The sequence below is a fragment of the Phalacrocorax carbo genome, chromosome 2 (genome assembly GCF_963921805.1).
Source record: "Phalacrocorax carbo chromosome 2, bPhaCar2.1, whole genome shotgun sequence".
In the NCBI taxonomy this organism is placed as follows: domain Eukaryota; kingdom Metazoa; phylum Chordata; class Aves; order Suliformes; family Phalacrocoracidae; genus Phalacrocorax; species Phalacrocorax carbo.
Window position 1 is genome coordinate 81903207 of NC_087514.1, and position 14766 is coordinate 81917972.

The 14766-nt window shown below is 39.4% G+C and overlaps 1 protein-coding gene across 3 annotated transcripts in view; it reads left to right on the top strand.

The window, feature by feature from the left end:
• Positions 1–14766, top strand: part of TRIO (trio Rho guanine nucleotide exchange factor) — a 256853-nt gene that overhangs the window by 137879 nt on the left and 104208 nt on the right. For all 3 annotated transcript variants that reach the window (XM_064443398.1, XM_064443396.1, XM_064443397.1), the window contains exons 14-19: positions 2448–2643; positions 3244–3410; positions 7846–7965; positions 9563–9754; positions 10954–11103; positions 12575–12689. In XM_064443398.1, coding sequence (XP_064299468.1) covers positions 2448–2643; positions 3244–3410; positions 7846–7965; positions 9563–9754; positions 10954–11103; positions 12575–12689 — 940 coding nt within the window. The remainder of the gene's footprint in view (positions 1–2447; positions 2644–3243; positions 3411–7845; positions 7966–9562; positions 9755–10953; positions 11104–12574; positions 12690–14766) is intronic.

Below are 14766 nucleotides of genomic sequence, written 5' to 3' on the forward strand. Positions count from 1 at the left end.
CTTTGGAAGCAGTATCACTGAAACCTCTTGGCTGAGGTGACACGTGGTGTTGACTTCAAACTACCTGTCATTCATATCAGGTACAGTGAATCTCAGGATAGTCTGAGAGGCCATAGTGATTATAAGCTATTTAAACCATTCCATTATTATAAAAATACTGACGCTTAGCCACAGCAGTCTCCCATTGTGAGCCTATGGTGTCTATTACTTTATTTCCACTCAGTTTGATCTTAAGAGAGGTAAGGTTTTGGCGTCTGTTCTGAAGGGAGATGGACTGGCTTGAAGATAACTTATAAATGTTGCTAACTGAACTGGATGAAAATAAGATGGTAAATCTGATTTGTGAGAACTGCCATAATGCAGTGGGTGGTTTGAAGAAACAAATGTTAGGTGACCTTCACTGCTTTTGGTAGTGATTGAACACAGAGTTTTGAAGATGAGCTGGGAAGAGCAGTTCTGAGGTGCTCAGGAGCAGAAAAGAGGGTTAGCTGGGCAGACTGGACTGTCAGGAAGACTTGAAGTTTCTGAAATATTTCAGGTCAGTGAAACGGAGGTGAAGAGTAGAGAGAGGTGATGATGCGTGTTGGGCACGGACCAAATAAAAGGGAAGTAAAGGAAAGTTATGAAGGATTTTGTGGGAGGGGAAGTCTGAGCGTTGAGAGGGGAAAACACTCAAAATACGTAAATAGATTGTCTGTGTACTGTTTAGAGCACATGGAAGAGAGATGAAAGAAACTTTAAGCAGTGGCTAAAGGCCTTGTCCTGTATATTTTCCTGCATCACTTGTGCATCAGCTTTTCTGTTTTCAGTGTTACCCCTGAAACATGAGTTTCTGCCTGTTTTCACTCGGGTAGAGCTACCTGCTTGGGGTTAGGGCTTGCAAATAGCCATCCTAATTGTTTGACATCTCCCATCATGGCATGATGCAAAACTTAGTGAATCAAGTAAAATTTTTTGCATAACACCTTTAAAACAGGCAGGAAAATTATTGATGCCACAATTTAAAAAATAATTGCTTGGTGTGTCCATTTTCTGTGGTGTCATGTGAGCAGAATGGAAAAAAACCATCAAGAAAGATTGTAGCTGACTACAGAAACTTTACACAGATTACTTAGTTTTGCTTTCTCCTCAATTCTGTTTTTTTCACAAGGCTTGTTTTCCTGGATTTTTCTCTTGTAGCTGACACTCTCAGTAAACTTCAGAGCTCTGATTAAGCACTTGGAAAGTGAAGTGGCCTATTCCTTTTGTTGACAACAAATGACTCTGGTTAAATACTTACGCAGCCAGCTACTTTGTTCCTAATGCCCATTCAGTCAGTTCCTCTTTTTGCTGTATCTTGCTGCATAAATATGTGTTTTCCTCTCATTTATCACCATTCACATCAGTTTGACTTATTCCTGAAATCGTAGAACTCTGGAGCTAAGCCACTCTTGGTTCTTTATCTATGATTTTGCTTTCCCAATGAACTGTGGTAGTTTGTGGCAAAACTCTACTGAAAACTCTGAGAAAAATTCTATTACAGGCTTGAGGGATAAGTGTTGTCAAATAGCCTTGTTTGAAATACGTAACTGATGCATCGAACCTATGCCATAAGAATTCAACCCACTTTGATCAATGATAATTTTAAGCATTACCTGTTAAACTTTAAAACAGTTTTGTATCCTAATTAATAGGAGAATTTTACATTTCAGCCAGGTTCTGGAATATGATATGAAAAATGCATTTGTGTGGGAAGACAAGGACGACTTATGGTTGTGGTACATGTGTTAAGACATACTTCCTAGCTACCCTTTTCTGGACATCTCGTGGCTGAGAGTAAAATCTAGAACTGAAGTGTAAACTGAAGTGCAGCTGAATGATTTCAGCAAGTAAATTTAACTCTGATATTACAGTAAGACTGTAATAGATTAGTACTTTTTGGGTTTTCTCCATTTAAGTACCCTCGCTTTTGTGACAAGTTGTGCTTCTCAGTTGTCTGGCAGAACTCAAAGGTGCTCAGAGGGGTAGAGCTGGTTTTTTGTGAAGGAGCTCGAGACTGGTGTAGTTGAAAGCTGAGCTGGCACTTGATGTGTGAATTATTACTTGGTGTAGTCTGAAGAATTGAAAAGATGTTTCAGATCAACATTTTCCTTTAAAAGTGAAGATAACATTTTAATTTCACCTGTTTCACAAGCAATGTGTTGGTGAAGGAGTACCTTAAACAAGGCAAGTGTACCCATAGTGTTGCAAGCGCTGGTTGAAGGAGAGCTGTTGTGGTTCTCAAAGAGAGTCGTCTTTAAAACCAATGCTGAAAAAGGCCATGTCTGAACCACGTTGAACCTGATCAGTGAAGTCAGTTAACAATGAGGAACTCGAGTTCCTGACCTCCATCGTTAAGTCCAACATTTGAAATAAACGTACGTTGTCTGATGAGTAAGTCAACATTGTCTTCTTCCTTTTTCCCACAGATAATTTCAGACCTTGAGTCTTGGAATGATGAGCTCTCTCAGCAGATGAATGACTTTGACACTGAAGATCTTACAATAGCAGAACAGAGGCTCCAGCATCATGCAGACAAAGCCCTGACCATGAATAACTTGACCTTTGATGTCATCCACCAAGGGCAGGATCTGCTGCAGTATGTCAATGAAGTGCAGGCATCTGGTAAGATGGCTCCATTGTGCTATTCTGGGCAGTGGCTTTATAAGATTTATCCAGTTGTCTCTCCATGGGATGTATGAAAATGACAGAGATGCTCTTAACTGTAAACTGGAGATGTGGACTTTTTATCTTTCCCTTTTTACGCAGATTTTTTGTGTTCGTGACAATATATTGTCATTATGGCACATAATTTTTGTCTAAGACTTGGCAACACATGAAAACACTTAGGTTTTTAAGGAAGGGATTCCACTCAAGAAGTAGTAAAATTAAATAGTAGGGAGTTAATTAAATAGTTAATCGGAGCAATGCACTCAGGCCATAATTCTCAGCTTTCAAGTAAATGAAGTCTTTCTTTTTGGTTTCTTATGCCCCTTCACTTAATGTTTTTAACTCTGTACGGTCAGCTAGGATAAATCTCAGGCTGCGGCTGCTTAAAAAAAAGTCATTTTGAATGCATGCAAAAATTTGCTTATTTAAGCAAGTGCTCTGAGGATTAAGTTGAATGTTGAGTAGGAACTGGAAAAGTAAGTGTAAAACAGTGGAAACGGGCTATTTGTCTTCAGAAGACTTGCAAGTCATTTATAAACAACTGGCTGATTACAGGTGTTGAGCTGCTTTGTGACAGAGACGTAGACATGGCAACTCGTGTCCAGGATTTGCTGGAGTTCCTCCACGAGAAGCAGCAGGAGCTGGACTTGGCGGCTGAGCAGCACCGCAAGCACTTGGAGCAGTGCGTGCAGCTCCGCCACCTGCAGGCAGAAGTCAAGCAGGTACGCGGGGGTGTCTGCCCCCCCCCCCAAGCTATCCGACTCCTCGGGGAGAAGGCTACTCCTATAAACAGAGGTGGAAAATGAATTTCTGCTGTGTAAAGTCTTTCATTTGGAGGGGGGAGGGACTTTGAGTTGAGCACCTAAGAAACTTCATCCTCTGTTAATACTGTGGTTTGTGATTTGCATTAACGCTCCTTATTTCGAGCTGGGCACATGTCAAGTATTTGAAATGTTGAGCAATTTGGACTTACGTTAAATAATCCATACTTTTATCATCTGTATGGTGATTAATAAAAATATTCAGTGATATTCCTTGGACACTGACCTAATACATCTTCAAATGGTGATACCCTAATATCAGCAGGGTTTACCTTCTGGGAGAAGAAAAATGAAGTTTTTATTTTCCTGGCAATGAAGTGGCAAGTTTTGAGGTGCTTATCTGGTAACCACCTAAACTTTTGGTTAACTTGAGAAACTGTGGGCAAAACCACCGAAGGAGTTGAAAGTTTAAGAAACAAACAAAGCAACCACTAGCTAGTTAAGGGTTTTTGATCTTGCTCACACTTGGCAGCATCACAGAATTCTATTAGTTTGTTGCATCAGTATGTCCCATAATGGTTCCGAGTGCAACTGGTCCTTTTTCTGTTTGTCGTGAGCTCTTAGAAAAAGTCATCTTCCTCATGAGACCAAATGAGAACTCTCAAGTTGCAAAGTAATATACAAGGGATCCAGTTAGCATAGGGCAGGTGAATAGAAGGTTCCCAAAGTATTTCAGGTAGCATTTGGTTACTCTATAGTAGCAGACCCAAAATTTCTCTGTGGCCTTGAATTCAAGGAATGCAAGGAACTGGTAGCCTTTGCTGTCAGTGCAATCTAGGTGTTAATCAAATATATCTTCTAGTTCAAGCCTACTGACTGTCCTGTGTCCGTCTTAGCACTTGTTCATGTTCATAAATGCAAATTACTCCTTTCATGTGAGTAATGGTTGAGATGAAGTTGTTATAGATCAGGATAGATTCTGTACTCAGTTGCATACTGTCTTGAGGATGAAGGAAAAGAGTGCATGTTTGCAAAGGAAATTAAAAATGAAGAGAGTGAATGCCAGCTGAGGCAGTCTCATCCCTTTGCGCTATATCAGTGGGTTAGGATGGGATGGGTTAGTAAGAAAAAGAAATTGCTGATTTCCGTGATCCTGAAATAATATTCAGTTACAGAACAGAATATAGCACTTGGATAATATTTCAAAGACGTGCTATTAAATAGTTAATTATATTGCATGCTCCCACAATAAAGTGAGAATCTTGCTGCTCCATTGGCTTTGTTTGTAGGTGACAAGAAAAAGACACATTTTTAAAACCAGTGTTTGCAAGACAAGAGTTCTGTATTTTGGCAGACACAAGCAGATGATGAGCATCATGGACTGTAGATGGATATCCATGTTGCACTTAGTATGTTGTTTGTAGGTCATTCTTTAAGGTCTTTGTAACATTTTCGAACCACTGACTGAAATTGAAGCTCAAGTTTAGATTTTTAAGAAAGCACCAAAAAGAGTTAGTTTATCTTACAATAAAGGTATAGGTGTTATAGTATCCTAGCCAGCTGTCTTTTTTACTTTTTTTTTTCAGTAGACTGGGATTTTGGAGGGGAAAATGGGTTCTATTTATATTCCTAGTACACATATGTATGGAGTGGGATTTTTTGTCGAATTAGATGCTGTCATAGACGTGAATTTTCAAACAAATATACATGAAAAGGTAGCTGACAGAATGTTTGTGTATTACAAACTCCTTTTCCAGATTTTCATTGTACAGATTAACCTGCAATACTTCCCCAGCTTAAAGGCCTAAAAATTGAATGAAACTAAAACTGAATGTTATATTGTATCATACAATTTACTTTGATCCCATTTGGAATGCTTTGGGGCTTGTAACTTTTAGTTTTGTGATTTCAGTTGCCTTTTCAGAAAACTACATCTGATTTAGTTCAGTTTTTACTAAATATCAGTAAGCATGATCTTCAAGTGTTTCCTCTGCACTGGGAAAAACTTCATAGTTCAGCAGGTCACAGCAGGTGCTTTACCTGAGAGTAAAATGACACAGTAAACCTCCTGTTCAGTCTGTTTTATTTCTGTTTTCTTGCCTGAGGCAGTGAATGCATGGTTTTCCAGTTCAATTACTGTGATTTTCTGCCAGATCTATTGTTGAAGAAGTGGGTGTAAGCATACTTATTATGTAGATGGGATACTGTCTCCATAGCAAGGATTATAACAAGAATTCCGTTTGAATTTTTCCTGCCAAACTCACCTTACTGCTATTGTATTTTCACACAAGCACACACACCTCCCATCTCTGCAGGAATTTTTCCAAAGGGTTCATTTCTCAGATTACTCTAATAAAGACCAGCAAACTGTCTCCTAGCTTACTACTTTAGTCAAATACTTGCAAGGAGTCTTTTCAGCACTAGGTAGTAAAACTTCAAGTTTAGTGAATTCTTACCAAATACGCACAGAAAGTAGATCAAAACATCCAGTGTTGCTTCTCCCTTAACTACCGTACCAGTTCTGCATTGTGGCATTGAAGTTCTGTAGGTCAAGCCTCAGGACTAGGAGGAAGTAGAAGGGCCAGAAGACAAACAGAGGTTTAAAGAAAACCTGCAAAGAATTTGCTTTTCAGCTTGATGTGTAATAGGTGCAGAAAGGGCAAAACCAGACAGAAGATTGCAGTATGGCAAAACCTCAGCAGATAGGGGGGAAGAGGATGCTTACTGAAATAAGAAGGGACAGCTGTACATGGAAAAAAAACCAACATGGAAAGGAAAATATGACATTTTATACAGGGCAGGGACATATGAGTAGGTAGAGGCAGAGAAATAGTTCATAGAATATCTGTCACGTCCGGAACTCCACTGGCACGTTTGCCAGAGAAACTTTTTTTCCCTCACCTAAAATATAGCTGCTGCATAACTTTTTGCTGCAATCACTCCCACATACTCACTCTGTAGAATGTATGCTTTGCTTTACTTAACAAGCAGCATCTGCCTGGGTCAAAATCTCTACTAAGCTCCAGAATGCATTGGATTTACTATGCTCATTAAGCCTTTCCAGTTCAATGTTGTCTGCTGCTCATGGTGTATGTTCTTGGGTATATACCTATATATTTGTATCTGTACAACAGTGTACAGATACTTGTACCAAGTACAAGCCCGTACCCTCAAGAGTACCTTGAGCAGCCTTGTGTTCTCACATGCAGATCTTTTAGCTTTGTTCAAGCACACTTCAGTACGTGAGCTCTGATTGTCCCAAAATACTATTCTGCAAGAGTATCCTGGCACTCTGTATAGTGCCATATGGATATGAAAACGTAGCTAGGACAGCAGGCTGAAGCAGGTGTGTCTCGTGATCATGTTTAGTTAGAGTGAAAAATCAGTCCAAGAAACTAATCTTAAATCAAGCATTTATTTACAGAACTACCTGCTTGACCCTTTCAAGTGTCCCAGACTCTCAGTTTCGTTTCCACAGTTTTGCTGGTGCTCTGCTGATGCTTTTCTAGCCTGCTGAAGGCTGTGAGGGGAAAGAATGGGGTCTGTGGTCCACCCAAACAGTAAGGTGGTGGGAACATACCAACACAGGAAGGCAGCAGGCCTGGAAAAAGAACAGGGTCACTTAACTAGCACTTATGTTTTCCCCTTGAGTCAGAGCAGAGGGAAGGGGAAAGTGCTGCTGGCAGCTTTCTTCCTGTGAGTTCCACCAGCTTCTGCACTTGCACAAAACAGGAGGGCAAATCAGCGTGTTTGAAAGGCCAAGTTCTGTGCTAGCTCTGTCTTCTGTGCATGATGGGATGCCAGTTAAGATGACCTTTCAATTGGTGCTGCCTAAGCATTCTCCTTCATGATACATTCTCTGGAGAAGGCTAAATGTATTTTAACCCTAAGAAGGTGTGTTTCATTACACTGTACCTGGCAGAATTATTTTTTAAAGTAGAGAGGGAGCTTAGAACTGCTTTCTTAAGACAAAAGAGAAGTAAAAAATAGGATTTAAAATAATCTTCTCCCCCACACACCCCCACCCCAATTTCTTGCAGACAAATCCTTTCCTCTAAGCGTAGTTTGGCAAATATTGCTTGTAACTGGTTCCTGTTTTCCAGGTGACAGAAATGGTATTCAGAAACACAGCCTTGTTCAGAGTATAAACTGAAACCACAAGCCTGTAGTAGTTGACTGAAAGATGGGAGTTGTGAGCTAAGTGAAATTATAGTGAATCTCATTAGCTGTGTTTATTGGATATATAAAATTCACTGTAAATATATAATTAATAAATTATTTAGTAATCAATTCCAGTAGTACATGTGACCCTAAATGTATTTGTCCCTAGCAATGATGCTTTTCTTGCTGTTTGGCAGTGGAATTGCATACTTCATGGTCTTCTCTTTTGCTACAGGTTTTGGGCTGGATCCGAAATGGAGAGTCAATGTTAAATGCTGGGCTGATCACTGCTAGCTCTTTGCAGGAGGCAGAACAGTTACAGAGGGAACATGAGCAGTTCCAACATGCAATAGAGGTAAAAGCCCCATTTCAGTGACTGTAGCCAAGAAGTCCTGTACTACAGTTCATGAGTCTCTGTAAATAGCATTGCAGTAAGGGGATGTATCTCTTCTGTCCCTTTTCATACTGTTGGGGTAATGCTACAATATTTTCAGTTTAGGAAAAGCTATTGAAATCATCTTATGGCAAAGAGATAAAAGTACTTACTGGGAAGGTGGGTTTTTTGTTGTTCATTTTGGAGCTGCAATTCCAGGTGAACACGTCTTGTCAGTGCCTTTTTGCATCTTTGTAAAGCAATAGACATTTTTGGATTGGAGAGGAATAAAAAAAAATTATAATAAATCACACTGGTCTGTTCACAGCAATTTTACTAAAAATGGTGTTTCGCTTTGTTAGAATACACCAATATAATGCTAATTGGTAAAGTTAGGAATAAATGGAACAGCAAACATCAGTTTCGTGTGTTCTCCTGTAGACCTTTAACATTTCAATTTTTGTCTGACAGTAGCTTTCACTGAAACTTGTGTGTGGTGGTGTGTCTGTTCTCCTGCCATGATTTCAAACTAAACTTACCAGATTGGTCAATTCTCTGAAAAAAAGTAGGCAGAGATCTTAAAATTGACTGGAATGCAGGATTATGAAATTATATGCCTGATTGAGGGCCTTAAGGTGATATTGACTTAATATAGCACAGTTCTTTTTATGAACTTTAATGTTGTTGAACGATTAACCAAAGTTATGATTGTTTAGGAGAACAATTTTCAGAAGTATTCTGTTGTTCATTAACTCTTTTTATGTTGGTCTGCCATTCTGTGGAGTTTTGTTTCCCCCCTTCTCTGGGTGGTTGTGGGTTTTTGGTTGGTTTTTTTGTTTGTGGGTTTTTTTTGTTTTTTACAGTTTGCACTATGTGTACCCCCATTTTGAGAGCTTTGGTAACTCTTAAGTGTAAAAATAATGAGACTTCTAGTTGTTTGTCAATTTGAGGAAACGTGATTAGGAAGCTTAAATTCTGAGTTCTCTGAATCATTCCGTACTTGGATATAAATAACAGAGATTCCAGATTTTAGGCTAGTATATGTTAACACAGAGAACTATGGTAAAAAATTTGCTTACAGTGAATGGAGAGTTGTCTTTCGTGTTGTCCTGCATGCCTGCACCTTCATTTGTTCACTGTTAATTTGCAAAGACTGTGGTAAAGCTGTGAAGACAGTAATAGCAGTCAAGCCAAAATAAAATACATCCTTTCCATCTTTTTTTTTTCCTTACCATGAAGGCAAAGAAAATCAACCTGAAATTCATAATTATAACCAAGTGTACTGCAACAAAGATATGCCATGTGTGGCTTAATGCTGTGCAGCAGCTGTTGCTTGTAAACTGCTAGTCATTGTTCATTTGATGATAAATCTCTACAGGATTTATTTCCTTCGTATTTGCATAAGTGAAGTCATGCAGTGACTAATATTAGAAAGTTATTTTTAGTTAGTGGGTGTTTGTGCACGTGTATAGAAGTGTCATTGACACAGTGGAAATGTGAGCCTTTGAGGTCTTCAAGAAAATGAACTTGAAGTGTTCGCTGTGTTACATTGAACTCCTGAATTTTCACCTCTTGTCAGAAAACGCATCAAAGTGCCCTGCAGGTTCAGCAGAAGGCAGAGGCAATGCTGCAGGCTAACCACTATGACATGGATATGATCCGGGAGTGTGCAGAGAAAGTTGCTTCCCACTGGCAACAACTGATGCTGAAGATGGAGGACCGTCTCAAGCTTGTGAATGCCTCTGTTGCCTTCTATAAAACTTCTGAACAGGTACAGAAATGCTACGCGATCTGTGTCTGCCTTGGTTAATTCTTCAGTGTGGCTTAAAACAGTGTTACCTAAAAAAAGGGTTGACTAAGTTTGATTATATTTATGAATTTGATAACTGCTGTTCCACAAAAAAATGCAAAAAGCAAATCCTCTTACCAGTTGCCTTAGAAAGAGAAACCATGTATTGCAGCCTTTCAGTATATGAACTGATCTTATAAAACAGTCTTTTTACCAAAGTCTGTAGCAACAGGACAAGGGGCAACGATTTTAAACTGATAGAGGGTAGATTTAGATCAGATACAAGGAAGAAATTTTTTATGATGAGGGTGGTGAGACACTGGAACAGGTTGCCCAGAGAAGTGGATGCCCCATCCCTGGAAGTGTTCAGAGTCAGGTTGGACAAGGCTTTAGGCAACCTGATCTAGTGAAAGAAGTTCTGGCCATGGCAGGGGGCAGGGACTAGATGATCTTTAAAGGCCCCTTCCAACCCAAAGCATTCTATGATAAAAGCATAGTAGACAAATTGTACAACTACTAAAAGACTACAGTGTAGTTAGTCTGGCTACACTTGCTTCAATTAGTGAACTTCAAAAAAGGTATGCTACCAAAGTGCAGTGGTTATTGGTGAAGACTCAAATCTTCATCTGCCTCTTCTATCACTGTCCCATTTAATATTCCTCAGATTCTTATTTTTAATTGAGAAAAGTCTTATAAAACATTTTCGAGATGAAATGCACTGGACAAGTACTTAGCTGGATTTCTGCTTGTTTCAAAAAGTTTTGCTTAAACCATAATCATGTTACCCAGAGGTTTCAATGGAAGTACTCCAGATGTCTCTGGTTTTTGTGCGGGAGTCAGAGAAAAATCAGCTTCATCCTACTTGTCTGCAGAAGAGTTAGGTGGAAGGTTGGCAAGGTTGCTTCCTCTGCAATCATATCTTAAGCATTTCCTGAACTCTGCAATCACAGAGGTGCAGAAAGATGAGCAACTTCAGGGATAGCCTTCTGAGCAGTTCCACATAAGCAGTCCAATGCTTGCAAACCTACCACCAAAGTTTGTTTGCCTCCTCTAAAGTCCCAGTGAAAACATGTCGGAAGCTAAAGTACATGTAAAGGGTAGATTGGTTTTCCATCTTTGTGGCTTGAATTTGGAATCTTTCTCTTACTGAATTATATTTGAGTTGGACTCCTTCCTGATAGGTGTGCAGCGTGCTGGAAAGCCTGGAGCAAGAATACAAGCGAGAAGAAGACTGGTGTGGGGGAGCAGACAAACTGGGTCCCAACTCTGAAACAGATCATGTTACTCCCATGATAAGCAAACACCTGGAACAGAAGGAGGCGTTTCTAAAGGTAGGGATTACTATTTTTTTGTTGTTTTCTGTGTCTTGGAAATCATGTTTGTCAAACGCTTACTCTTACAGTGCTGAAGTGTATGTGGAAAGCAACAGTGCCATTGAAAAGCTACAGGTATGTCCCAAATTGCAAAGATGTGGGAAATGGCACGTTAAATGCTTCTGACAGTGATTAGGAGAATACTGCCAAGTGCATAAAATTGTAGCCAGTTTTAGAAATATATTTCCTGTTGAACTTCAATAGATGTCAGGCCTCCTGCTGTGACTGAAGAGGAATAGGGAATCACTGCTTTGAGCAACTGTCATTCTAAAGAATGCTTAAAGGCTGCTGCTTTAGAAGAGGAGTGACAGTCACATAGTGCCATTGCTGCCTGCGCATCAGAGCAGCTCTCAGATGTACTTGGACTACAACAGAGTGCGGAAGAAGGAAATTGCTAGACGAGCATCTGGGAGTAGTTGGGTTTGTGTATTAGTCTGCAGCTAAATTAAAAGTTTTCATTCCAACTTATGTCCTAGCGAAGACGGTTATGGATCATACTGAGTAAATGTGTAACGGATGCTTGCAAAGCAGTATAACTAACCCTGTAACAAAAGGCTTTTTCCAGCATCACCTTGAAAGACGTCAGGGTAGAAAACATAGTTTTAATAAAAGCACTTTTGCTCTCAGTTCACAGATGAGAACATTCAAAACGTATTAGCATATCTCTAATTATACTGCCAAATAGATTTTTCTGCAGCTGGCATTTGAGTTTCCAGTCTTTGTGTTAAAACAATTTAAGAAATGACTTAGTGTTTCTGTTTCTGGATCTAACCATGCTACCTTTATCTAACCTTATAAAGTAGCGTTTCATATTCTACTTATTAAAAATAAGGGAACCAGACCATATGTAGTACTTGGTGTACATTAGATTGAAGAAGGCAGATGAGCTGAGCGTTGACAATACAGCAGTGAGGACTGAAAGCTCTCTAGGCCTTGTCTTAGTATTTTAAGGGCATGTCGTAATATTTTAGCACTTCTAGTTTCACTTCAGTGGAGTATTTACTTTTTGTTTAAAGTAGTGGTGGAAGTCTTGGAATATCCAGCTGTTTGTGTAAGCATGTGCACTCTGTTTACGCAATAAATAACTTCAAGTGGCACATGGCACATACACAAAACATACTTCTCTGAGCTGTGAGTCATGCTGACAGCTCTAGAGAAGGTAATTGCTTTTCAGGATCTTCAGATAAAAAAGTAATAGTGTTTTGTTTGGGTTTTTTTTTCTGCTGGATAGGTAAGGATTAACTGTTATTTGTTGGGGTAACTGTTTTAGTACTTGGGTTGGCTTACTTGTAGAAGGATTTAACAAGCAACGCTTTTTAAAATTGGAGAGGGTGGGAAATGCACAAAAGGAGGATGAGGAAGGTCCTTCATCTCCTTCTCAGTGTATATGTGTGCATCTTCAAAGTAAGTAATACCACTTACTCTCTAGGCTTGCACACTGGCTCGGAGGAATGCCGATGTCTTCCTGAAATACCTGCACAGGAACAGCGTAAACATGCCAGGGATGGTGACACACATCAAAGCACCTGAACAACAAGTCAAAAGTAAGGGGTTTCTTGTTCTTTTTTTTTTTTTGTTCTCCAAAGAACGTGATCGTCATGTGTGTGATGATGGGGGAGTGAAGCCTGCCCAAGTGGAAAGGGTTCTGTCAGGCTTAACAGGAAATAATTAAAATTGCTTGCACAGTTTGAAGGAGCTGCCAGTCATCATTCTCTTATACCCAAATGAAGTTGCTTTGAGTTTGTTTATCTGCTGCTTATGCTTAATCTTCTTTCAGTTTGAGACTCAAATGTGCTGCTTTTGTTCAGAGAATGTGATAGTAAACTTCCACGTGATAATGTTTGGTCTGAAGCCAAATGGGAACTGATCACTGTAAGCTTACTCAGTCTGTTAGCATGGTGCATTCTGTGAGTTCCTTGGAAGTGCCAGAGTGATATGAAATAATCCCTTGGATTATGCCCTTGGACCCTTCATATAGTTGAATCAGTATTAAGGAACTTCATGAAGTATAGGATAATTGACATAATGTTTAAATTAGATGTGCAGTTAGGTAGTAGCTGAGGTGAGGCAGGAAAGAACTAATACTGGGTTTTGCTGGGATTAATTCAATGTAGTGCAGCTTTAAGGTGTAATGTGCACTGTGGGGAATTGAGTAGAGAGCGAAATATGTAGGACGTTCAGGGTCAAAAGGATGGAAACTAATAGGGTATGCAAAACTGATGGGTGAGGTCAGTGGAACAGAGATCAGAGAGATATACAGAAATAAATATTGCATTTTACTCATTTGTTTGCCAGTTGTATTCTGCTTGATGCATTTTAAAGCTGTGACTGAACACCCAGGCCATGCTACAGACTTAAACTCAGGGAATTCTAGTTGTCCAGTTAATTGCTGTTTGCAGCTACCCAAAGGGGAGTTGTGCAGAGGATGGAGCCAAACTCAGAGGAGCACGGCAATAGGAACAGAGAAAAAGGTTGCAGCAAGGAAAATTCTGAATGGGTATAAGGAGAGTGTTACAGTAAGAGTGAGAAAGCACTGAGTAGAGCAGGTAGCCCAGAGAGGTAGTGGAATCTCTGTCCTTGGGAATTTTTAAAACTCAATTGAACAAGCCCCTGAAAAACTTTGAAGTTAGTCCTGCTTTGAGGTGGAGATTGGAACAGATGGCCTCCAGAGGTCACTTCCACTCTAAATTATTTGATGGCTCTATCAGAAAAGGACATGTTCTCTGCTTCGCTTTACTACAAGGGGGAAACAGTTAGTGTTACAATGGTTTAATACAAACTGTTTATCTGACTCAAATTGAAAATCTGCCTGTGTTAAATTTTTTGTGTTGGAAAGATAATGGGGTATTGGCCATGCTTTTGACTCTAAGGAAATAATTGGATTGTGGCAGTTGAAACTTTGAGCATGTAGAGCTAAGACAAAGATTGTTCTTCCCCTGTCCCTAAGGCATCAACATCTATAGAACTGTACAAGACAAAATCTCAACACAAATGCTGGCAGTATCAATAACTGAAGTAGTGTTGCTGACATTTGTCACTTAGTTCTTCTCTTAGTAGTAGACAAAGAAAACAAAGCAGAAGCAAGCAGGAAGTTGTAGCTACCATACTTATTGAGTATAAGAAAAAGATGTTAGGGCTTTTAGACAAACTTTTTAAAAATTCAGTTTTGAAAGCTGTGTAGAGACAGTCATTCTGAGAAAGTTGAATGTGTTCAGATGAGGAGAGAGTAGAAAAGTCTCTGCTAATGTCCTTAAGAATAATTATATGTCAGAACTTTAGTGCTCTGCACGTTCTGTGTATATTTAAAATCCTGGGTGAATGATACAAGTTTAAAAAGGACCCAAAAAAACCGACAAAAATCCCTGAGCAGGAAAAAAATAAGCTATGTGCTCTAATGCTTTTTCCCCATAAGCCATGTACTATATGCTTCAGAGAATTTAACATGAGTCAAGATAAAACTAGCGAGGATCCCTTTTTTTCTGGTCCCAATGGTGTGGGGGTAGCTGACCAAATGATTTAAAAGTTCACTCTGATCTTCCTGTTCAAATATGCATGTAAGGAAGAAAATTGCTTTTCATCTCTTCTCTAAATAGGTAGAGGAAGAAATAGTGTTTATTTAAT